A 24,704-nucleotide genomic window follows, 5' to 3' on the forward strand; every position below is an offset into this window, starting at 1 on the left:
TTGGTCAAAACACCAAGGAACTCAAATGAAGGGATTCAGGGAGAGTTGTCTTACATCCAAAGGGGAGGGGGATGTTTTAATTATAAAGTCAAGGGGTAAGGGATACATAGAGAAATGAGTGGATGTCTTCAAAGATCCCCCTCCACCTTGTCCCTTGGTGTCCTGGAGGGTTCAGAGACAAGCAGCCGGGCTCTTCTCTGCCCTTCTACCTAAAGACCATGCACCCCAATTACTGCTGCTCCAACCTCCATCCACCACACTGCCTCTGTGTGGTCTGAGACCTGGTCTGTATCCATCGGACATCCCCATGGCCCTTTTTACCTCCCTCCTCTAACTGAGCTCCTCTGGGGCTCCATTTTCTCAGCCACAGACAGGCGAATGAATGGGGAAGGGGAAACACGCAGACAGAGAGAAAAACTGAGACAGAGGGAGGAGTCAGAGAAAAGTGGAGGCCCAGGATACTCCAGTTCTGTTGCCATAGACAGGGCCACAAAGAATCCCTATGCTGTTCTTTCTCTCTGCTCCAGCCACACCATCACACCATCACAGCTGCCATGCCGGCCACCAACCAGGGCTGGCCCGAGGACTTCGGCTTCCGGCTAGGTGGCTCTGGCCCATGCTTCGTCCTGGAGGTGGCTGAGGGAAGTAGTGCACACGCCGGGGGACTGCGGCCCGGGGACCAGATTCTGGAGGTGGAGGGGCTGGCTGTGGGCGGTCTGAGCCGTGAACGCCTGGTGCGCCTTGCTCGGCGCTGCCCTCGTGTGCCACCCAGCCTTGGTGTGCTCCCCCGCCCCGACGGCGGCCCGGTAGCCCTGTCCGCAGCTTTGCGGGCGCCGCGTTGTGGCCGTGGCCTCGCACTGGGCCGTGAGCTGCTTCGCCTGGCAGGCCGCAAGCGCCCAGATGCCGTGCACCGGGAGCGAAGGCGCAAGGCCCAGGAGTTCAGCCGCAAGGTAGGGCGCGGGGGCGGGACTAGTAATATGGGCGTGGAGGGGGCGGTGCTAGAAATGTGGGCGGGGGCGGGGCGCTGTACGGGGAGGGGGCGCTTGCCGAGGAAATTTAGAGAGGCAGGTTTACCATAAATAGAATGATGGTCAAGACTGAGGGGTCTGTACCTAATTTTGTAACTTTGTTCACTTGTTGTATGGGAATCATTTATCTTTTTTTATTGAGGTACTGTAGGTGTAAAGAGCCATATATAGATATCTATCTATTTATATCTATCTCACACATCTACAGACCCTTGTAATCCCCCCTCATCAAATTGTACAAAAATTGAGATCAGATAATAGAATGCAGGCTGTAGGATAATTCCTTCAACCCAGAAGGCTCCCACCTGACCCTTTCCCTGGCTCTCCTTCCCCTCAGAGGAGCTGCTATTCCACAGCCATCATTATAATCTTGGCTATTTGTGAACTTCATATAATGGAATTATTCAGCAGGTACTGTTCAGTGCCGGCTTCTGTTGCTCAACATTGTATCTGTGACTTTCATTCACACTTGGGTGGCAGAAGATCTTTTTATTGTTGGTGTTTTTAAAAATAGCTCCCCCTGACTTTGCACAGCAGGCAGGATGGCTGGTTGGCTGCAGGACTCCCCCACCCCAACCTTCCAAAGGCATTTCCTGCCAGACTTTAGCACAATAGGCTCTGACAGGTCACAGGTGGGGAGTTTGAGTGACTCTGAAGACTGAGAGTTGGGAACCTGGAATGATCAAAGCCATAAAAGGAGCCCAAGTCCTGAATTACTTGCAGGAAACAGGGAGTGGCCAAAAAAGAGAGAGGGAGGCATGTCTCAGAGACTCAGGGCTGAGAAATGGAGGACAGATCGGCAGGGTCTCAGTACAGCAATACCCTCAGGCCATCCACATTCATATGGCTGTTCTCCAGGACTTTTAGTAATGGTCCTTGTTTAGCTAAGGCTCCAGCAGAATAAAGAGTGAACTTAAGTGTGACCAGGAAATAATCTGGAGTTGGGACATTCCACTACCACCCCCACCTGAAGCTTAGATCCCACCTGGATGCCAAGCTTGCAAACTTACTTACTGGAACAAGTTACTTACTGCTTATTTACTGGAACATCTGAGTTCATGGATTTGTTCTCCATGGAAGAGGAATTGTTCAGTCCTGCCCTTGGCATGGCCTGGCTGAAGGTTTAGGGGGCCCAGGAAATCTGGAAATCCTGTTAGAGCTTGACTGTTGCAAAAATGGTTCCCAGTTCCACTCCCTAAGTATCACATTCCCTCGCCCTTACACACACACACACACACACACACACACACACAGAAGCCTTCTCCAGCCTTCAAGCTTGGTCCAGTCCTCCCTACTTCTACACTGACCCCCCACCTCCAGGAGTCTTTTCATTATCATGTACCCTGGCATGAACCCTGCCTGGGCCCTTCAACCTCTGCCATCTTGACTCTCTGGGCTGGTGGTATAACTCAATAATTAAAGCATGTACTTAGCATGCATGAGGCTATGGGTTCCATCCCAAGCACCACAAAAAATTTTTATTTAAGTTGTGGTTTTCTTCCTATACCCAGGGTGAATTCTGCTGCTTTAACAAACAAAATTAGCATCTTGGTACCTTTGCACTATAGTTTGCTCTACCCACACAAAGTCCTCTAAGGGTTCAGGCAACTTTCCAGAGTAGCTGATGTCCCCATCTCAATGTGAAGCTTTTTTAGATTCCTCCATCTCAGTGTGAAGCTTCAAGTTTCCTTGTGGAAGATGAAACATGCATGGGAAATTGTTCCTTGGCTCTTAGAACTGCATGGTCCATCAATACTCATTGGCCAGAATTGGTTACACTGGTGCTCCTCAAGGATGCTGGGAAATGTAGTCTTTTATGTGTCCAGGAAGAGGGGGAAGATCTAGAAAAATTGATAAAAATTAGTAATGTCTGCAACAATCCCAGATGGCCTGTCAGAGAACAAAGTCCTGTCCCAAACACCACTTAATTCCTGCAGGGTTAGAAGGGGACAGACTCAGAGCCCCAGCAGGGTACAGTGGATATACAGATCTGGCCAGGAAGCAGGGCTGGCTAAAGTGGAATCTGTCGTGCTGCCAGGCCAGCTAGAGTGGGTTTTCTGGCAAAAAAAAAAAAAAAAAAAATGGGGGGGAGCCCTAACTATGAGTTGTGGATCATAGTTAGGGCTCCCTGCAAATCCTCACAAGCGAAGCGTATCCCCCCCCCCCCAAAAAAAAAAAGACTGCCTTCCGAAGATGAAGGGCCTCTGCAGAGCCTCCGCCAGTTCTCAATAACCAGCCCCCTGGGTGCTCTTCAGCACTCTGCCTGCCCCAGTTTTTCCTCCTTGAAGTAGCTGATATTTAATAGAAAATCCATTAGTGTCCCGTGATGGTGTCTCATGCTTAGATGTAGGTTGAGAACATCTGGGTAATAACTGACACCAAAACTGCACTATGGCACAGGCCCCAGGAGGGGGGGAGTTATTTTTTCCTCTTTCTTACATAAAATACCTTTGCAGCTAGCCATGTTCTCCTTTGAATTGAAGCTGCTTCTAACTTTGATTTCAAACCAGTAACCTCCCCAGCGGGGCTAGTGCATGGGAGGTGGGTGCCTGATGCTGTAGGTGCCCTATCCACAGGTCAGCTGAGGACCTGCAGGAAATGCAAAGCATTGCTGCTTTTTGGTTCAGTTCCATGAGCATCCATTTGTGCCTTCTCTGTGCCAGGCCCTGTGCTTACAGGCTGCACAAAAGTCAGAAAGAGGGTTAACTTCATATGGCTGGTTGGCTGTGGGGAGTGGGGAGTGGGGAGACAGACAGCGACATGCACAGACTTGTGGTGTGAATTTGCTAGGATTCAGACAAACACGGAAAGTAGCTTCTGCTTGGATCCCTGAAAGACCACTGTTAATACCTACTCATCATCTCTAGTGTCAGGCTTTGGAAAGCCTGTCTTAATCCCTTGGTGTAACCATTTAGGAAGCAGTCAGATATATAAGTTCAAGAGGAAGCCCTAGGTGGAAGATCAAGATATCATTTACCACCTGGGGTCCTTAACCAGAGCACAATCATGGAGTCAGGGGCAGACTATGGTGGTTACAGGTGGTGATATGGAAATAGAATATATAGACAGCTCTGGGCTAGACAAAGGAAAAGAATGATTGAGTTGTGAGACCAAGGATGAATTCATTCATTCATTCATAGTTTTGGACAGACTTGAACATTTATATAAGCTGTGGGGAAGGAGGCAGTAGAGATGCCAAAACCATGCATTTAGCTGTCATTGACTCTCAATTGTGCAGGACAGGGGAAGCAGCCATCACCTAGACAGACAAGGAGCCTAAACTAGCATTCCTGCAGGGAAGAGACAATAAGCAATTGGAGAAATCAATACACAAGTGATTCCAGATAATGATAATGAAGTGAGGAAATAGAGTGAGGAGAGAGAGTGATAGAGGTCACTTTGATGGGGCAGTTAGGAAAGGCTCACTGAGAGGGGGACTTTTGAGTTGGAAGATGAATGACAAGCAGATCACAGGAAGAGAGGGTGGGAATATGGGGGCAGTGAGGTGTCAGTGGCCTGGTAGGTTGGCTTTTATCAAGAAGGAAGTTCTTAATCTCATAGTGGAGGGTTCAAGGGAAGGATGATGGGTCTGTTGGGAAGTTGGGAGGTGCATGTAGGGAGGTGGTACTGACAACCCCCATTCAGGCTGAGATTGCATCATGAGCCCCTGAGAGAGAGATGCATGGCTTGCTCAGTCACCCAGCCTTCCTTCCTGCTTCAAGATCAGCTCAAGATGTCAGTATCCCAGAGACATACCAAACTCTCCACTAACAAGAGAGGGCTCTCATGGAGCATGTACTTTAAATGGGTAAATTGTTTGGTATGTGCACAATTTAATGGTTTTTAGTATGTTCACACAGTCATGCAATCATCATAAGAATCAAATTTAGAAAATAGAAAACCTGGCACCCCTTAGCCATCACTCCACATGTCATACTTTTCAACAAAGATTGAGAGCATCAGTTCATCATTATCACTAGCCAGAGAGTACCACACTGCATCAAATCTAAGGTGTTGGGGATTTAGCTCAGTGGCAGAGTGCTCACCTAGAATGCATGAGATCCTGGGCTCACTCTCAGCACCAAAAAAAAAAAAAAAAAAAAAATCTAAAATTCAATGCACAGTTATTATTTATTTAATACTAAGAAACAAAACTCTCGCTACCTAATATGACACATGCTTCCTTATGACCTTCTTATCACTTAATTTAGTAGTTACCTAAAGAGTTCTGTTAGATTTATTTAGACATTTAGTACCAGCAATGCGTATAACTTAGTGGTAGTAAAAATATGAACACCTACGACTTTCTCACACATGCACAGGAGTAATGACTAGCAATAAGACACATCCTGATTTCGGAGATGTTCAAGTATGAAAAAATTCTCACCCTAGAATCAGTGATACACAATGTTGATAGTATGGAGGGTACTTGACTACAGAATAATGGAAGTTGACTCCATCGACAGGCAGAAAAGAAGTTTATGGGAGTGGCAGTTCATAGGATCAGCTTTGAGCAAGCTTAGAATCAAGAAAGGATTTCCAACCAGGAACACAGCTGTCCTAAAGCACCCTTCAGGAGAATCTGCTCAGGATGCACTGTGGAGCTCTGTTATGCCCTGAACAATCTTTGCATTTCTACATCACTCCTTCAAGAGCCAAAGTCCTGGCCTCCAACCAGCTAAGGAGCCTCTGAGTGGCCAAAGCTACAGCATAACCACCAGGATCTTCTCTCTCACTTAGTTTGGGGTTTCCTCCCTTCTTGGCTGGATAACCAAGAAACTACAAATAAGACCAGGTGTGGTGGCACACGCCTGTAATTCCAGAAGCTCAGGAGGCTCAGGCAGGAAGACTGCAAGTTCAAAGCCAGCCTCAGCAATTTAGTGAAGTCCTAAGCAATTCAGTGAGACCTTGTCTCTAAATAAAATATAAAAAAGGGCTGGGGATGTGACATAGTGGTTAAGCTCCTCTGGGTTCAAACCTGGCACAAAAAAGAAAAGAAAAACTACAAATATCCCCCACATGGATGTGCTGCAGTTATTTAGGCCATATTGTCAGATATTTATATGGCTCCCAACATCTAAGTATGATAACAATGAGGAGGTAGACCTCCTCACTCATATATCATCCTGCATTTGTCAGGACATAACTAGGATAGATTCCTAGACATCAGGTCATTGGATAAAAGAATGGGCCTTCAATACACTTAACAAGCTACCTTCCAGAAACATTGTGTGCATTTGCAGGCCCATTTTCCATGGATACGCGCTCCTCTGAATAGATGTGCCTTGGTTAGTATTAGCTGATTTGAGCACAAAGAGAAAGAAAACAAAAGCCCAAAGGGAGAACTGAGGGAGTCAAAATTCAGGGTTAGCAGTATACTCTACTATGTTTTTATGAAGCCAGAATGTTCTCTGTGGGATCTCTCAGCAAACAGCTCAGCGGAAGAGAACATAGTATTATAATAATAGTAACTAGCAATTAGTGAGTGCCTGGCACATTTTTCAGCTCTTGTATTAATTCCTTTGATCCTTAGAATATTCATTAGAATAGTTGTCCCTGGTTTGAACCCTGATCCCATAACCTTGCAACCCACGTTGATTCTATGACCTGTTTTGCCCACAAATTCCTTTTCTGAAGTCACGTTACCTCTATCAGTCTCAGGGTTGTTTTGTTTTGTTTTTAGATGTAGAATGAATATCTAGAGAAAGCTGTAAGGTTTAAAATGATGATATAGGCAAAACTCTCTCCATGTCAGCTACTTTGTGGAAGCAAACTGAGAGAGGAAGACAGAGGTGAGTGATTCTTCCTGGTTCTACCATGGATCCCTTCTTGCAGGTGGATGAAATCTTGGGGGACCAGCTGACTGCCAAGGAGCAGGTGTTTGCGGCTCTGAAGCAATTTGCAGCTGAGCCACTGGTAGATGACCTGGTGTGGGCTCTCACCCTGGCACTGCCCCGGGAGGCCCGTGGGCCACTCCTGGAGAACCTCAGGTGACTCAGTCAGGGGCAGGGTGGGTGGGGAGGGTAATTTTCACTCACACTGTCCTCTTTCCCACCATCATCCTGAGCACCCCACCAGCACAAGTGGCTCTTGCACTTGCCACCAACGCATCTGCAGCCCAGAACAAGGGTAGACTAGTCACCCTGAAAGGCAACCAGAGAAGGTAGCTATTGGCTCTGCTGGATGCCAGGACATCACCTTGTGTGAGTACAGGGACTGCCAACTGCTAGGCTGCTATAGGCCTCAGAGAGGGCCCACCTCCTGATAGAAAGCCACAGATGCCCTGCTCCATCCCAACTCCAGATGGTGGAAATCTCCAACAGGATATTGAGATACTCCCAGTTCTTTACTGAGGCTGAGCAGAGGCACAGTGGGAAGGCAGGAAGCCTTGGACAGTGCTGTGTGGATCTGGACACCCACTCTCAATCTTGCAGATGATGCCTGCTCTCTGCCCTTTGACACCTTTTAATGATGATGATGATGATGGTGTGTTCCAAGGACCTCACCAGGCCCTTGATGGACACTCTTTTGCTGAATTCCCCTGGTGCTATTATTAATCCATTTCACAGAGCCAAACTGAGGCTTAGGGAGATTCAGAGACTGGCCTAAAATCACACAGCAAAATAGTGGGAGTCCCAGGACCCTAAAGCTAGTCTGCTGTGCACTTTCTGCTGTTCTGCTCTGCCGTGGACTCACTGTCTAAATTTGTTTGTCAGGAAAAAAATAAAATAAAATCCTGATGGGTCCTCACCTGGAGTGACCCGAGGTGTCCCATAAATCTCCAGATCCCATCTCTTTGATTGAGGGTCTCACTGCCTGCCCAGGTTGGATCAGGCTCCCTCTGGGGCTTTCCCTATCCGGATCCTGTGGGGCATTCCCTTCAACTCCCATCTTATTGCCCCCCCCCCTCCTTCCGGTCTGTGACTGCCCCCAGCCCTCGCGGTTCCAAGGCTCAGCCCGCCCCATCCCTGGCTGCCATTCACCCCGCAGCCTGCCCCTCCCTGTGGGCCTGGCCAATGTCAGGGACCGGGCTGGCCACCCCCCCCCCCCGCCCCCACCAGCCCGGGCGCAGCGTCTCGGCTCTGCAGCAGAGCATAGGAGGCCACCGAAAGAGGCCACCATGAGCTGCCTGGGGTGAGTAAGGGTCCTGCCCCTTGCTGGGAAAATCCAGCGAGAAAAAAAAAAAAAAAGTTCTTTCTAGAGCCGAATTTGCCGCGGAGATGATGCACAGGCGCTGAGGGATCCCTGGGGAGGTGACGGATGGGCAGCCCCCCGCCCCGCCCCACCAGGGTTGGGCTGGCCGGGGAGGGCTCAGGCTGCCCGCTGTCCCTAGAGAAGTTGGCACGCTTGTCCCCAGGCTGCCAGCAGCAGGACTCAGCTGGAGGTCCTCTCGGGTCCCCTCATTTCCCTCGGTGCTGCTCGGCTTGAGTCCCCGCCGCTTCTCCCGGGACAGCCCCCGCCCCTGTCTTTCAGGATTGCTGTCCCCCAGCGACCCGCGGCCAGGTAGCAAGTCAGGAAGGCGGGGCGGGGGTGGGGGGCGGTAGCTCTACTTAAATCCCCGGAAGCGGGAAGCCTGGACTCCTGGGATGCCCGGTGCCCAGTAGCATCCTAGGGGCTCCCGGGGCGGATGAAACAGCTGCCTGTATTGTCAGCAGGTGTCAAATGAGACAGGAAAATTGGCGAGGCTGCTGGAGGAGGGGGCGGCACCCAGCTGGGCTCTGCAGGGAGAGGGTTACCCTCTCATTAAGGCTTCAGCCACCGGTCCCCACCCCCACCTCTCCACTAGGGCTTCCAAATACCTCTTTCCCAGGTCTGGCCAGTTGCCACCAGCGTCACCTTTTACTGGAATCTAAGGTGGGTTCTGGGGTCTCTGTGGAGATTCCAGGGCACTGCCTTCCTGGGAGAGCTCAGAGCAGGCAGGAAGGGTCCAGCCACTACCAGCTGTGATTCTGAGGATGGAGTGCCAGCTCAGGGCAGACCATGGCCAACTCATCCATGGGCAATCAGAGCAAGCTCCTCTCTGGAGGTAGCAGGTGTCAGTGCTGTGGCTCAGACAGTGACTAGGGTGGGGTGGGGGAGTTCTGGTGGTGTGTCCTTCGAAGATGGGAGGAGAGTCCCCAAGGAAAATTTGTCAGGAACAGGATGAGGGAGGTGTCACAGTAGCCCTTGGAAGTCGACTGTGCCAGCTATGAACCATCCAGCATAGGATTGGGGGGTGGGGTGCAGGCACAGGGAGACTGGTCCTGCAGGAGAACCCACATCAAGGAGAGTCAAGGCTTAAATAAGAGGTTGAGCTGCTACAGGGTGATGGGTGAAGAAATATATATATTTGCATATGTGTGTGTGTATGTGCCAAGGCTCCACATGGAAACTAGAACCCAAATCAGAGAGGTGTGGCTTCTTGAGGGATGGTCACAATGGCTAAAAGACAAAATTTGGGGAGCAGGAGGAAGAAGCACTGAAACCATAAACCTGGGCCTTCTGGCATAGTAGCTACTAACCACATGTGATTATTTATTTAAATTTTCACTAATATTTGATACAATTTGAAGTTCAGCTAAGTCTCACTAGCCACATTTCAGGCACTACATATGATAGCTACATATGGCTAGTGACTACCATCTGGGATAATGCTGACATAGAACACATCCAGGCTCCTTTGAAAAGCAGTATTTTGAGGTGCAAAGACAGGTCTGTGGCTGCAATGTAAGCGGAAGGAGGCTTCCTTTATAATATCAGTTAATGCTGTGACTCAGAGCCTAATTTGGGTCTGTCCCCAGAGGGATCCTAGTCTGATGAAGTGATAAAATGACTTTCTAATTAGGACAGGCCAAGCAGTTTGGAAAGTGTGAGGTGGCCAGGAGGGAACAGGAAGGCAGTCAGTTGGGTGGTCGCTAGTGTTTCAGGGAACATTTGAGGAAGGGGGAGAGGTGTGTGTGAGAGTGGGCTGGAGAGGAAAGCAGCTGAGGTAGGGGAAGGAGCTGGAATTTGAAATCAAGACAGACCTGGAACCCCAGGTCCCCTCACTGAGGGTGCAAACTTAAACAGGTTCGTTGACCTTTACAGTTTGTAAAATAGGTCTGGTCAACCCGTGTGTTCCCAGCAGGACTCTTGGTAGGAAACCGTAGAAATGAACCCTGCCAACTGTAGGCAGAAAAGGGATTAGCTGACAATCTGGAGGTGGGAGAGGGACCATCTGCACCCCCTCCACCTCTTCTTCAGTGACAAGTGCTAGGGACACCACAATGTGAAGTTATTGGAAAAATTCTATGAGCTAGTGTAGGTAAAGCGGCAGGCACATAGTATGTGATCAATTAATATTGACTTCCTGGGGGGGGTCTCTTTCTTTCTTTTTTTTTAACATGATCAGGTTTTTCAAGTATAGCACTATTGACATTTTCTCTGTCATTCTTACAATTTCTTTGTTGTTGGCAGCTGCCCTGTGTGTATCTGATGTTTGGCAGCAGCATCCCCCTAGTTGCCATTTTGTGAAAACCAAAGATATTCCCAGTGTCAAATGGCCCCTGGGGGAGGGGCATCATTGCCCATTTGAGAACTGTTGTCCTAGAATGGTCTTTGGGAACACTCTCTTGCTGAGGCAGGTACTTCAGAGAAGCCCAGCTTCTGTCACTTGTCCTCTAGCCCACCTAAGCTGCCTTGGATTTTTATCAAAAGAACCAGCTGCTGGCCCATCAGGGGCGGTCACTGTGCCTTTATGGACTTGGCCCAGAGGCAGTATGTCTGGAATCCAGCACAAACCTTTGCTCCATGCTTACATCTCTTCTGCCCTTGGCACGGTGGGCAGTTTTCATAGCCTTTGGATGTGCCTGGTTCTGGACCATTGCAGTTGGCACAAAACAACCAGAAATGGCTCTGTCATGATGCCTGCCTGGGGAGGGTGATGGTAGCCATGCGGATGTCAGCAAATGGTGCTGAGAGGGTTACCAAACATTTCTCTCCCTGGCAGGGCTGAGGATAAGGTGTGGGGAGATCATGGCTTGAGGAGTTTGGCTCTGGCTCCTGCTGCTGCTAGGGAGCAGTGCAGCTCTGCGAGGTCATGGCAGGGTGGTGGCCTCACTGGGACCAGGAATGGGGGGTGGGGCATGAGATGTGCTGGGCAGTATGGCCTGATCAGTTCTGCAGGTTCTTTCCTGTGGCAACTGAAGGCCAGCCCCTGGTGAGGTGTTCCTTTGAGGAACACAGAGGTAAAGTCCTGAGTCTCCCTACTCTGCAGTTTGAGCCTATTTGGGTGGTGTCTGTCTCCTGCTGAGTCAATGTCCCCCTTTGAGGTTGTCTCTGAGGAGCCCCCTTGAGGATGGCTTGGACTGGCTCCCTAGAATCTATCATTTCCATCCAAGATCTCAGATCCTGGCCTCTCCAGCGGTCAGGACTCTGAGTCAGTGGGAATGACCATGCAGAGAAGGTCCTTGGCGTCCGCTATTGTTCTGACTTTCAGGGAGTAGCAGGCCTAGAGCCAGGGGAAGAATCCAGACCCTTTTCTGTCACCTTTCTCTCCTCCTCCTTAGCTTTTCTCTCAGCAGGGAACTGTTCTTTCAGGGAGACCTACTTCCTGGGAGACCTACTTCCTGAGCAGTCCCCTCCTCACTTCTACTCACTCACCAAGCTGCAAAATCTTTACCTCCTCTGTGTTTTAGAATCTAGCCTCTTGTGCAATCCAACACCTTCCCCTGGGTCCCCTCCCACTAGCATCCCTCTCCGGATGTACTAAAACTTCTGGCGTTCCTCACCTCCCCTTGAATCCATAAGATCCCACATCTCCCTCCCATTATTCTGGGGGTGATGTTTCAATTGCTGACCGTGATATTCAAGGCCTCCCTTTCCAGCCTCTTCTCCACCGCAGCTGACCTCTGGGTAGGAGGGAAGGGCTTCTTTTCGCTGGCCAACTCCTGTTGACCCCCGGAGGTCCAGCGCAATGGCCACCACCTCCTGAAAGCCTTCCGTGCTCTACAAAAGGCCGATAGGCTTCCTCTGAGCTGTCGGGTGCAGCTGGTATTGAGGACTGGCCACCGTGCAGGGGGGCAGGGTGCCGCGCCGGAAAGGTCGCAGGCGAAGCTCCTGGGGAGGGAGTAAAGGAGGAAGCCAAGGAGAGGCAGTAGAGCACTCTCGAACCAGCCCCCGGCTCTCGCACCCATCCTCCAGCTAAGTGGTGGGTCCCCAAGAGGGGAGGAGAGGGGCGGGGCGGGGAGGAGAGGGGCGGGGCGGGGCGGGGCGGGGCGACCGAGAGGAGGCGGTCGCCGGGCCGGGGCCCGGACCGCTCCGGAGGGGCCATGCGCGCTCGCCGGGCGGAGGAGCGTGGAGTTGCGGCGCCCTAGCTCGGTCGCGGGCTCCGCCACTCCCTGCCTTTCTGCACCTGCGGCGCCGCCGTCCGGGTTCCAGATGGGGAAGGACCAGGGCTTCTCTCGGCACTTTAGGTAGCTTCCCCACTGCGCCCCGCGCCCTCCCCCCCCCCCAACTGTGCGCCCTAGGCGCGGCAAATTCGTCTCGGGCTAGCCTGAAAGTGGGTGGGGCTGGGGCATTGAGGGGCTTCCCTGCCCTGGGTGGGTATCCACCGAGCTCGGGCGGAGTTGGGGGCTGGGGAGGGTGTAAATAAACTGGGAGGGTACTAGAGCGGCGAGGTTTGCGTGTTAGTTACCAAGAATTCGGTATGCAATCCTAGGAGTTGGGGTCGGATAGAAGAGCTAGGATTGGAAAGCCCTTTTTCTTCCTACACTGGTGGAAGGAACAGGACAGGGAGCTGAGGCTGAGGTCGAGTGCTGTGGGTGAGAATCCAGCGTGCCCTGTCCCGAGTTTGGAAGGCACGACCTCTCAATTATGGCCCGTCCCAAGCTGAAGCTACCCGGATGAACCAGGGCACCCTCACCCCAATCCCCACCACACCAATTCGCTGGCTGTTGATCAAGGGCAAGGTGGAGAAAGCTGGGTCCGGCCAGGGAATGTGGTGGAGAGAGAGGACCCCAGGGAAGCCCCTGGTAGCAGAACTGACCTCGAGTGCTAGGTCATTGTGTGGCTCTCAGGAAGAATCTAGGGACCTCAGAAAGGACTTCTGGCATAGAAGGGACATGGGAATCCTGGATACCTATTGCCAGGCTGTCACAGTCAGAGGGGGGTCAAAAGAGTCAATTCAACTCCACTGCATGTAGCTGTGCTGAGTTGGTCAATTCATAGCAGCCCCAGGGGTGAATGGCCAGAGAGTAGAATGGATGGCCCACACAAGCCATGGAGGGTGTCTGGCTCACCAGGCAGACTTGGCCTCTGGCTCAGCCCCAAGGACATCAAGCAGTGAACTTGTCACTCATCCTTCTTCCACCTGTGCAGTGGGTGACTCAGTCTGATTCCCATAGTATGGAGGAGAGACTTTTCTACTTGCTGCTGGAGAGTGGAGCTGGGCTGGTCACCTGGCCCCTGCCCAGGCTAAACTCAGGAGCTGGGTGTGTAGAGCTGATGCCTTGCAGAGCCTGGGGCTGGAGCTGGACAGTCTCAGGCTTGTCATCCCTCCTTTTCCTGGGCATGAGGCATGAGAACTGGGAGGGTGTGGGGCTTATGCAGGCCAGGCAGATGGAAGTGTCAGGCTCCAGAGACCTTGAGTGACCATCTGAGGAATGAGGCTGGGGCTCCAGATTTGTAAGAATCACTGCTGGTAGGTAGGAAAGGGCTCCCAAAAGAGTTGAGCAGGTCATTCATTCTGGCCTCCTGGTCATCTGGAATATGCAGACCTGGAGCAGAGCTCGCTGGGGGACAGGGCCAGCTTACCCCCTCCCAGAGGATTTACTCCTCTTCCCTCCCACTAGGCAGCCTATTCTGCTTGATTGGCCTTATTAGTCCTGCCCACAGAGGCCAGGGGAACTGTGTGAGTGCCACAGAGCAACCTCAGAGGGCGTTCTTTCAGCTAGCTGCAAGCCAGTGTTCCCCTGTCTCGCAGCTCCCCATTATTCCCTTGGCACTGGCTTCTGATACAAAGAACAGGGAAGGGAGCCTTGGGATACAGCCAGGGAGGCCTTGCTGGTGTCAGAAGCCCCACCACAGTGCTGAGGCTTCCAAGGCTAGGTTGATTCCAGCCTTGCCTAGGGCCAGCTGTGTAACCCCCGGAAGTCACAGATCCTCTCTGTGCCTCAAAATCCTCTGCAGCCAGTTGCAAAGTCCACCAGGATGTTAGCTCCTGTTGTTACTTGGAGATGTGATTAAATCTTTGCAGCCCCTCTGGGTCCTGAGTCCCTCCTAAATGTTGAGCTCATAGCTAAGCTACAGACCCAGCCCTCAGAGAACTGCCAGCCTCACAAGAGGAGAACCATGGGGGCCAAGGACTCATCCAGGGTGCATGGGGGTCGTGCTTTCTCCACCCTACATTTCCAGGGTGACTCCTTGGAAAGCAGCAGCCACAGGCCTTTCAGCTTTGAGCCTTAGTACCTAGCCAGCACAGATGGCAGGGACTCATTGAATACATGTAGGATTAAATTGAAGGGAGACCAGTGTTGGGTGTGGAAGGGCGAACCCAGTTTAGAAAGCAAACAGAGGGGACCAGGCAGTGGCAACAATCTGGATAAAAGCTTAGAGGTGGGAATAAATGTGGCATATGTAGTGGTCCTGGTGAATTCTGAGTCAGCAGCTGGAGAGCAGGGCTGGACAGAGAAACAAGCAGGAAGACTGGAGGTGTCCTGAAGGTTGGGAGAAGTGGCCACTGCTCTTTTTCCAGCAGAGACACAGAGAAACAAGTAGTGGAGAGGTTGGGGGTATCTGGCAGGGGCGTGGCCTGGAAGGTCCAAGGGCATGAGATGAAGGAGTTGGGGAGACACCGGAGATGGACGAAGCATGCTAACTCCGCAGAGGTCAGTGAACAAGACTTTCCATAGGTGGAGCGAGCAGGACGCCACCCTCCAGGTGTGGCCCAGGATGAGTGGGAGCCTAAGTCTAGGCACAGAGCGGGAGACTGGAGATTCCACCTCCATCCCGAGGGAGGGGCAGGAGAGCTGAGGGTGGCATCTACCGGGGAACACCTTTGGGCCGCCATCGGGACGCGGTCAGGGGGTGCACCCCGACTCTGCATTCCTCACCCGCAGGATCTTCATCCCCAAGAAGCACCGAGCGCGCTTCGACGAGGTGGTGTCACAGGGCCTGCTGGGCAAGTTGTGCCGCGCCCGGCGGGCGCAGGGCGCGCAGCGGCTGCGGCGGAGCCGCAGCGAGGAGCGACCCGAGCGCCTCCTGGTGTCCACGCGCGCCAGCGCCCCGCCGCGCCGCCCGGACGAACCGCCGCCGCGCAAGGCTGCCTCGCTGGTGGGCGGCCGCACAGGCCCTGGGGGAGCGCGCAGGTACCCGTGGCGCGCGGGCCCGGGCACTGGACCCCTCTCTGTTGCGCCCTTGGGATGGGGACGTGGGCAGAGAGCACGGGAGGTGGACATCTGGGGGGACAGGGAAGGTTAAGAGGAACAAGCCACGAGTCGTCTCCATCCTCTGAGTCCCTCCTCCCATAGCAGGGGAGGCTGCCAGTCTCCCATCTTGGCCTTTCTTTCTTCCTAGGACTGTCCGAGTCTACAAGGGCAACAAGAGTTTCGGCTTCACGCTGCGTGGCCACGGGCCAGTCTGGATTGAGTCCGTCCTTCCTGGTGAGGGGAGGGCAGATTGTCCTTAGAGTCTCTAAGGTTCGGGATCGGTGAAAGACCCTGTTATAGCCCTTTCTCCCTTGTCATTCTACCCCCGTTGCTCAGCAAAACCTCCCACCTCATGTCATATAACCTGTGTCCTCTGAGTGTCCCAGAGTCCAATATATCCAGGTCAACCAGCTATTTAAGATACTTGAGGCTAGAGGTCTCCAAGTTCACCATCACTCTAAGCCAAGTGATCCAAGTTCTTGATCCAGACCTTTCCTATGTCCAAAGAGAGGGCTGTAGACACACTCTGGGACACTGGGGCAGCCAGGGCAGAGCTGGTGCCTGCCAGGCTGAGTCCCAAACAACATTCTCTGCTTAGAGAGCCCATGAGCACCTGCTAGCAAGTACGACGCTGCCATCTCAGGGCCTTGCCCACTATTCAGCCACCGAACTAGACAGACTCCTTTTTGCCTCCCACCAGCCTCCCCTTCTTGCTCCTGAAATTATGGCATCTTCAAGAAGGCAGAGCCTTTGCAGTGAAGGAATCCTTTCCTGTCCTGTCAGTGGGCAGAGGTGGGGAGGTACTCATCCATTGTGGAAGGTGTCAGTGAGGCAGAAACTTCTGGCACTGAATTGAACTCTTCCCTCTTGTAACCCCTCCACAGGGCTGGGCCACCTGCTCTCTAGAGGGCTTCCTCTAGAAATGATTAACTACTGCTGTTTGAATGAGGCTGGTAACCTCATGCTTTTCCCATTATAGGAAGCTGAATGAATTCTTACATGTAAGTTTGCAGCTTACAGATGGGGAAACAGAGGCCTAAAGAGACCCAGGGAAATCAAGGACCAGAATGTGCATCCCTCCCTTCCCAGCACCTGAGCATGATGCTCCTATTGACACATCCCCACCAGTATCCCTGCTAATCCCTTTCTACACTTCCATATCCTGAATCTTCAGCATATAAATTTGTGAAATGGGAAAGTGCCTCAGTGCTTTAGCATCATTGTCCCAACCTTTTGGATCATTCTGAGACCTTCCTTATCCTGATAACTGGCATGCTGTAGTTCTTTTTTGGATTTGGGCATCAGTTGTTGACACAATGGTGCAGGAAAAAGGCCCAAGGCTGCTCCCTAGAGGGCTTCCTCTAGAAATGATTAACGCTGCTGTTTATGGCTTTTACAACTGTTCCCCCATCCTAAGACCCACTTTCCTGCCTTTCCCAGGTGTGTAAAGATACTTGGCTTAGGGCCTTGTTAAAATCCAGGTGTGCTGGTCTCCCTAACTCAACCTTTAGGCTGGTAACCTCATGCTTTTCTTATCATGGGACTCTGAATGAATTATTTTGTGGGAGCTTTTACAGATGGGGGTACAGAGGCCTAAAGAGACCCAGGCAAATCAAACACCAGGTTGTGGTGTCTTCTGGCTCCAGGCCTGGTGTGATCTTCGGTTCCCTGGGACAGCCCCCTAGCCCTCCCACCCCTTCCAGACAGGTCACATTGGTTTAATTACCAGCATCACCTTCTCCCCCTTTCCTATTCCTGGGAACAGTCCCCCCATCCCATCTCTCCAGGAAGTCTTCCCAGATTGTCTTTTTCCTCTCTAGACAGTCTCCACAGCTTCAAGAGAGCATTGCGCACAGTCTGGGATGGTATTTTATTTAGGCATTTATCACTTTCCCTACTTAGTTCCAAGTCAAGTTTAACAATGATGACAAACAAAGGAAGTGGAATGAGCAAATCTGTATCCATAGGAGCTGATTTTCCAGCTTTCCTTCCAGGTGGTAGGTGACCTTCAGGGCTGCCAAGGCAGACAGCAAAAGTTAGCTGCTCCAACCTGTAGGCAGGTGTTATTGATTCAGGTGTGGCAAGACCAATGGGTCAGGAGACATTTGCCACTGGAATATCGTTTTGCCAAGACATATCCCAAGAGGAGGAGGTACAGGATGCCACAGGGGACATGAGGAGAAGTCCTGGGGCTGGTCGGAGGCTGACAGAGCAAGGGGAGAATATGAACAGAGTCTTTATTGTGGTTTTCACAGGAAGGAAGCAGGGAGGCAGGCTAAACCAACTAAGTGGGTGCCTGGCCCTGGTGTGATAAGGGTGGGTGGACAGTGGCCCAGAGTGAGAGAGCTCCACAGAGGAGGTGGTTGGGTTGGGCTCTGGATTGGTTGGTCTGCGTTCTTAAAAGTGAGTCACTTACCAGCGCTAGTTTGGGTCTGAGTCTCTATTTCTCTCCTGTAAATCAGGAGAATAGCATCTGGCTGGAAGAGTGGGATGGGTCCCCTACATGGCCAGGGTAGGGCCCTGCCGGCTGACCAACATGCCCTTTCTTCTTGCTTTCAGGCAGCCCAGCTGATAATGCAGCCCTCAAATCAGGTGACCGGATCCTCTTCCTCAATGGACTGGACATGAGGTCAGAGACTAGTCCCATCTCCTCTGATCCATTGGCCCTAGGTGTCTGCCCCTCTTCTACTGGGAACTCTTGAATCTATCCCTGCAGCTGGTCAACCAGAAAATGCTCCAGCTCCATACTGGGGACACAGAAATGAAAGGACCATCTGTGTCTTAATCTGGAGGGGGAGCTCTGCCTCAGAATGACATGGGCCCAGCTCCTTCCTTGTGCCCAGGAAGGTCAGACTCAGGGCAGTAGCAAACCAAAATGGCTGAGGCCTGGGGCTTCTGCACAGGAGATTGATGAACAGGAAAGGCAGGGCCTTGGCTAGTCCAGCTGTGGTCTGGCTGTGTGACTTCTACAGACAGGGCAGGGAGGGGGACAGGACTCACCCCATCTGGCCCTCCTGGGCCATGTCTGCTTGGCAGGAACTGCTCCCATGACAAGGTGGTGTCCATGCTACAGGGCAGTGGCGCAATGCCCACGCTGGTGGTGGAAGAAGGGCTCGTTCCATTCGCTAGCGGTGAGACCTGCATGCCTCTTCCTTGGGTCAGTCTGCGGTGGACCGTGATCTCACAGATTTGCAGCTTCCCTTCTCAGGGCTGCCCAAAGGTGGCGCTATGGAGCCCCAATGCACAGCGACCAGAAGCCGCTCAAGGCTCTCCCTCCATCCCAGTCCCCCGCTGAAGGCAGCAGTGCACATCCCAATGCATGGCACTCCCAGCTCAGTAGCCATTGACTTCAGCTGCCAAAATAAAACTACACCTGGCCTGGGGACTTTGGGTCACTGTTGATTCCCTTGTCTATGGCCCCAGCAGACTCCGATTCTATGGATTCCCCCAACCCGTCATCAGCGCTCACCTCCCTGCAGTGGGTGGCCGAGATCCTGCCTTCCAGCATCCGGGTCCAGGGGAGAACCTTCAGCCAGCAGCTGGAGCACCTGCTTACGCCTCCTGAGCGTTATGGGGTCTGCCGGGCCCTTGAGAGCTTCTTCCAGCACAGGTGGGCGAGCAGAGTGGTGATGGGAACCTGTTGTAGGTGTGCTCCAAGTCCTGTGCAGACTCAGCACCCTATTCTCAGAGCCTGAGCCTCCTCAGTTCAGCCCCTTCTTTTGCAGGGCAGAGTACAAGAAGGTAGTGGCTGGCACCAGGGAGATCAGGGGTTGGAGTTTCCTAGAACAAACTCTTCCTCTGACACCTCCTAGCCCCATAGCCTTGGGCAAATTGGCAGGACCCCCATGAGAGCCTCACTTGTCATGAGCCAGGCTCTTCGAGTGAGAGTGGGATATTTCTTTCTGCACCTCAGCTGCAGCAGACTGCATTGATCAGCCTTCTTGGCCCATGGGATCATTATTCTGGACTGTGCCAAGCCTCACTTGATCATTCACTTTTTTTTCTTATTTTTTTGTTTTAGTTGTAGTTTTTATTTTATTTATTTATAAATAAACATTATATTTTAGTTTTTAAATTTTATTTATTTATGTGATACTGAGGATCGAACCCAGTGCCCCATGCATGGGAAGCAAGCGCTCTACCACTAAGCCACAACCCCAGCCCTAATCCTTCGCTTTAATTTTGTTTAAACAATTATGGTAAAATATGATTCATGTCCAGGCATGGTGGTGCATTACAGTAATCTCAACTATCCTGGAGACTGAGGCAGGATGAATGCAAGTTTGAGGCCAATTTGGGCCATTTAGTGAAACCCTGACTCAAAATAAAGTTTTAAAGGGCTGAGAATGTAGCTCAGTAGTACAGTGCTTACCTACCATGCAAGAAGTCCTGGACTGAGTCTCCAGTACCATCAAAAAAGAAAAAAAAAAGAATATTTCATATACAACCTATTTAAGTGTATAATTCAGTGGTTGTTGTATTCATAAATATATGCAAACATCATTACAGTCAATTTTAGAATTTCACCACATCAAAAAGAATTCCTGAGCCCTTTCAGTATGACATTCCTACACATGCTTATTTATTTCTATCCCCTGACCTTAAGCAACCACTAATCTACTTTCTTTCTTTATAGATTTTCCTATTCTGGACTTATATGTGAACAGGAATCATATAACATGTGAATTTTTATGTCTGATTTCTTCCATTTAGCATAGTAATTTCATAGTTCTTTCAAGTTATAGCTTGTACTTCATTCCTGTACGTATTTTGTTGTATGGATGCACCATGTTTTGCTCATCCATTTGAACATTGATAGATATATGTATTGTTTTTATCTTCATTCCTTTTGAGCTTTACTTTCTGTCCAATTTTAAATATCCCTGCTGTATACCAGTCTGATGAGTTTATTTGATTTTTTTGTTTGTTTGTTTGAACGTGTTCTTGAAAACTGTGCATTGCTGTCTATTATGGGTTTTTTTGTTTGTTTGTTTTGGTACCCGGGATTGAACACAAGTATGCTTTACTTCTGAGCCAACTCCCCAGCCCCTTTTTTTGGTATTTTATTTACAGACAGGGTCTCACTGATTTGCTTAGAGCCTCACTAAGTTGCTGAGGCTGGCTCTGAACTCAAAATCCTCCTGCCTCAGCCTCCGGAGCCTCTCAGATTACAGGAGTACATCACTGATGTATTTTTCTTTTATATCATCATTGTGTTATATGTCACCTTCCATGTCTGACTACTGTGTTTAGCTCTGTCCATATTTACCTCTGTGCATATTTAATATTTGTTTATAACTTCAGTTAAGGTCTCATTGTTTACAACCTGGTCCCATTTTTTTTTTTTTTGCAGGGTGATACAGGCGATTGAACTCAGGGGCACTTGACCACTGAGCCACATCCCCAGCCCTATTTTGTATTTTATTTAGAGACAAGATCTCACTGATTTGCTTAGTGCCTCACCATTGCTGAGGCTGGCTTTGAACTGGTGATCCTCTTGCCTTACCCTCCCAAGCCACTAGAATTACAGGCGAGCACCACCACACCTGGCATGATCCCAGTTTTAAAAAAATTTTGGTCTTTTAGTCATAAGATGACATCTTGTGATTTAAATTTGGCTCTCTTTTATAACCAATTATTTTGAGTGGTCTTCAAATATGCCTGTGTAGTTTTTCTGTTTTCACTGTGAATCACCTATTCCTATCCTTTATCCATTTTTGTTTTTGGCTCTTGTTGATTTGCTCAAATTTCTTGTTTATTTTAGATACTGATCCCTTATTCATTTTGGACATTAAAAATATCTTCTCTCATTTGTTTTGTTATTGCTTCTGTTATGTCTAATATTATTGTGTCTAAGTTGTGCTTCTTTGAGCAGATATGCTTGATTTTGTATAATCGACCATATTTTTGGTCTTATAGTTTCAGATTTTGAAATTTTAAATCCTTTTCTGCTTCTAGTCAAAAGATACCTCTTGCCAGGCACAGTCGCCCATGGCTGTAATCTCAGCAGTTCAGGAGGCTGAGGCAGGAAGATTACGAGTTCAAAGTTAGCTTCAGCAAAAGCAAGGCTCTAAGCAACTCAGTGAGATCATGTTTCTAAATAAAAAACAAAATAGGGCTGAGGATGTGGCTCAGTGGTCAAGTGCCCCTGAATTAAATCCCCAGTCCCCTCTACCCCCCCCCCCGCTCCCAAAAAGATATCCTCTTATTTTAATATTTTTTTCTTTCACATTTTGGTTTTTCATCCAAATTGAATTTGCTTTTCTTTTCTATGTGGTATTATGTAAGGATCCAACTTTTCTTTCCTATATAATACTAGTCAATAATAAAATTTTTAGACATTTCAGCCCATGTGGTCCTCCTTCACAATTCTACTATAGTAGCCTAGAAACAGCCATAGACCAAATATAAACAAATGGCTGTAGCTTTGTTCCAGTAAAACTTGCTTTATAAACACAGGTAATGTGCCAGATTTTAGCTCATAGGCCATCATCTGTTAGTCCCTGACACAGTGAGTCTGTTTTCCCAATACACTCTTTGTGTTTTAATCCATTAAGTCTCAAGTTTTCAATTCTGTGTGCATTTCAGTTAAATTGACACAGGTGCATTCAAATAGTTTGGCAATCCTAATCTAGAGCTTATTATACAATTTGTTATCCTTAATGATGTTAATGATATAATTAACAATATTAATGTGTATTATCACAAATCACTCATCTATTATTTTCTCAAAAGAATAGTACTCTAAAAACATAAATTTTTATTTCAAAGTTATTATAAAGTGCTGTATTTGTTGCTTAATGTTAGTTTTTTTACATATTCCATAAATGGCACAATAGGACATAACGGGTTAATCTTCACAGCCGCTCCATGATGTAGATGCTGTTTTTAATCTCCATTTTACAGATGAGGAAACCAAAACAGAGAAGTTAAGTAACTTGAGAAAGGTCTCTTAGCTGGCAAGTGGAGGAAATGAGATTTGAATCTCAGCAACCGGTGCTGAGATCCTTCCCATCCACTGCTCTCTTTCAAGGATGGGGGCAGAGCACGAGGGTGAATTCTGTGGCCTCGAGTGCCTCCTTTGGCCACCCATCCCTAAGGGGATCCTCTGAGTTACGACTCCCTTGCTCCTGCACCCTCTTCAGGAACATCGATACCCTCATCGTGGATGTCTACCCTGTGTTGGACACACCTGCCAAGCAGGTCCTTTGGCAGTTCATCTACCAGCTGCTGACATATGAGGAGCAGGAGCTCTGTCAGGAGAAAATAGCATGCTTCCTGGGCTACACGGCCATGACAGGTAAAGCATCCCCTGCATACCCCTTCCCCTGCCCATGCTGCCAGTTGCCCAGCCCACCAGGTGAACATTCAGACACCTGTTCCCACTTGTGAGTTCTTATGGCTGACCCGGCCCCTCTCACACCTAGATGTGCCCACATACCAGGCAAATTCATACCACACTTGGATTTGGTCTACACTTGGCCCTGAGCATGTGCCTGCCCAGCTTGACCTTCATGCTGCATGTACCACATGATCTGAGACTTGGGAGGCTCCACCTAACCACCTGGGGGGTCTCAGGTTTCTCCTCTGCAGCATGAAAGTAATCTTAGCACGTGTGCTTTATACCCTGGGAAGTATATCACAGATCAAGAAATGCCCATGGTTGCTGCTTTCAAATATATCAGCATGTGACTCCTGGTTGGGTCATCCTGGCTGGAGGGCTCCAGTTCACAGTCCCACACACTGTGAGCCTGCTAGGCTACATACAACCACATTTTCCCACCACTGCCTACCTGGCAGTCGGCCCACAAAACCATGCACTTCATGTTTGAAGCCATGTGAATGGAAAGGATGCCAGACCCTGTGGCTTTACCCGCTACAGGCACTCTGCACCCACAATGGCAGTCACAAGAGATGTGCTTTTTGCTAGTCCTTGTGTGGCCATTATCCCTGGTCCCAGACATCCACAGTTTGCTGAGAAGGACTGAGGGCTTTAGCAAGAAGCTCAGGATCCAGGCTGGGCAGCACATGTCTGCCTAGGCCTGGAAGTTTTGTTTCACCCTGAAAGCCTCTTTGTCCAGCAGTGACCAGCTTGGTTCAACCACAGGGTGTTGAGACCCTGGAAGATTGGGGTCCTGAAAAGAGAGCCCAGTTGGGGAGGACTGGGGCCCCGACTCAGGCTCTATCCTCAGGCTGACTACTGTGAGGTGCTTCTTTTGTTCACCTGGTTTCTGGACCCAGGGCTTCTTTTTGAGAGTTGTCTTAGAGACCAGCAGGGAAGGTCCGTAGCCTAGAGTCAACATATAGGTGCAGAGCCCCTTGCTTATGGAGGGCCCATGTATGGGTGTTTGTGGAGGCCCCTTTCTTGTGGAGGCCAAGAAGTCAAGCTGCCCCATCTCCCCTGTGTGTCATACAGCAGAGCCTGAGTCCTCGCTGGACCTGGAGCCCACCCCGGAGCCTACGCCAGAGCCCACACCAGAGCCCCAGCCTCGGAGCTCTGTGAGGGCCTCTTCCATGTGCCGCCGCAGCCTTCGGTCCCAGGGCCTGGAGTCCAGCCTCAGCTGTGGTAAGGCCCCAGATGGGAAGGCCCTGTTACCCTCCTGTAAAATGGGCTTGATGAGAGACGAAGTGGCAGGGACTGGGGGCAACAGGGCTGGTGGTGCCCTCCTGGATTGGTAGGGCAGGCCTGCAGGGTCTGGGCTGGGGACTGAGTCTTAGAACTCAGATGTGGTAACTAGATCCCATGGTGCCCTCCCAGCAGGTCCCAGTGACTGCCCTGAGATGCCTCTTCCTCTGATCCCAGGTGAACGCCAGGCTGGGGATGGCACATCTCTCCCTGAGACCCCCAATCCCAAGATGGTGAGACCTCTTGTCTGCCTCCTAAGTGGAATCAATGAGGGGTGGAAGATGGGTGGCCCATGAAGTGGGGCCCAGGAGCTCTCATGCCAAGACACTCCCTGTGGCTACTCCAGACTCGGGCACATGACCCAGGCCTGGCCTCTGAGTCCCAGCTGGGGCTATATGGGAGCAATGAGAGTAATCTAGACTTGTCCCTTCCACTCCCTAGATGTCGGCCGTCTATGCGGAGCTTGAGTCTCGACTGAACAGCAGCTTCAAAGGGAAAATGGGGAGTGTGTCCAAATCCCGGGCCTCCCCACCAGGCCCTAGTCTGGCAGGCACAGCAGGTAGGGGCTCATCCAGCCTCTGGTCCTGAGGGTGCACTGGCTTCTGTCCTTCTGGCTGGCTTTCCAGGTGTCATTCCCACTTCCAGTCACACCCCTAAAGTGTGTGC

At 50.5% G+C, this 24,704-nt stretch overlaps 1 protein-coding gene across 3 annotated transcripts in view; it reads left to right on the forward strand.

Moving 5' to 3' along the window:
• Positions 1 to 554: 554 nt before the first annotated feature.
• The window catches only part of Grid2ip (Grid2 interacting protein), a 33,354-nt gene continuing 9,204 nt past the window's right edge, over positions 555 to 24,704 (forward strand). Inside the window, exons 1-11 of one of the 3 annotated variants that reach the window (XM_027920190.2) lie at positions 555 to 950; positions 6,864 to 7,018; positions 15,104 to 15,352; positions 15,561 to 15,646; positions 17,972 to 18,041; positions 18,449 to 18,543; positions 18,839 to 19,022; positions 22,558 to 22,712; positions 23,829 to 23,978; positions 24,174 to 24,271; positions 24,480 to 24,597. In XM_027920190.2, coding sequence (XP_027775991.2) covers positions 555 to 950; positions 6,864 to 7,018; positions 15,104 to 15,352; positions 15,561 to 15,646; positions 17,972 to 18,041; positions 18,449 to 18,543; positions 18,839 to 19,022; positions 22,558 to 22,712; positions 23,829 to 23,978; positions 24,174 to 24,271; positions 24,480 to 24,597 — 1,756 coding nt within the window. Of the gene's footprint in view, positions 951 to 6,863; positions 7,019 to 8,148; positions 8,163 to 12,425; positions 12,461 to 15,103; positions 15,353 to 15,560; positions 15,647 to 17,971; positions 18,042 to 18,448; positions 18,544 to 18,838; positions 19,023 to 22,557; positions 22,713 to 23,828; positions 23,979 to 24,173; positions 24,272 to 24,479; positions 24,598 to 24,704 lie in introns of those variants that run through there. The other 2 variants (XM_027920193.2, XM_071605336.1) reach the window with 2 other exon arrangements.

This window comes from Marmota flaviventris, chromosome 19 (assembly GCF_047511675.1).
Source record: "Marmota flaviventris isolate mMarFla1 chromosome 19, mMarFla1.hap1, whole genome shotgun sequence".
Taxonomy (NCBI): domain Eukaryota; kingdom Metazoa; phylum Chordata; class Mammalia; order Rodentia; family Sciuridae; genus Marmota; species Marmota flaviventris.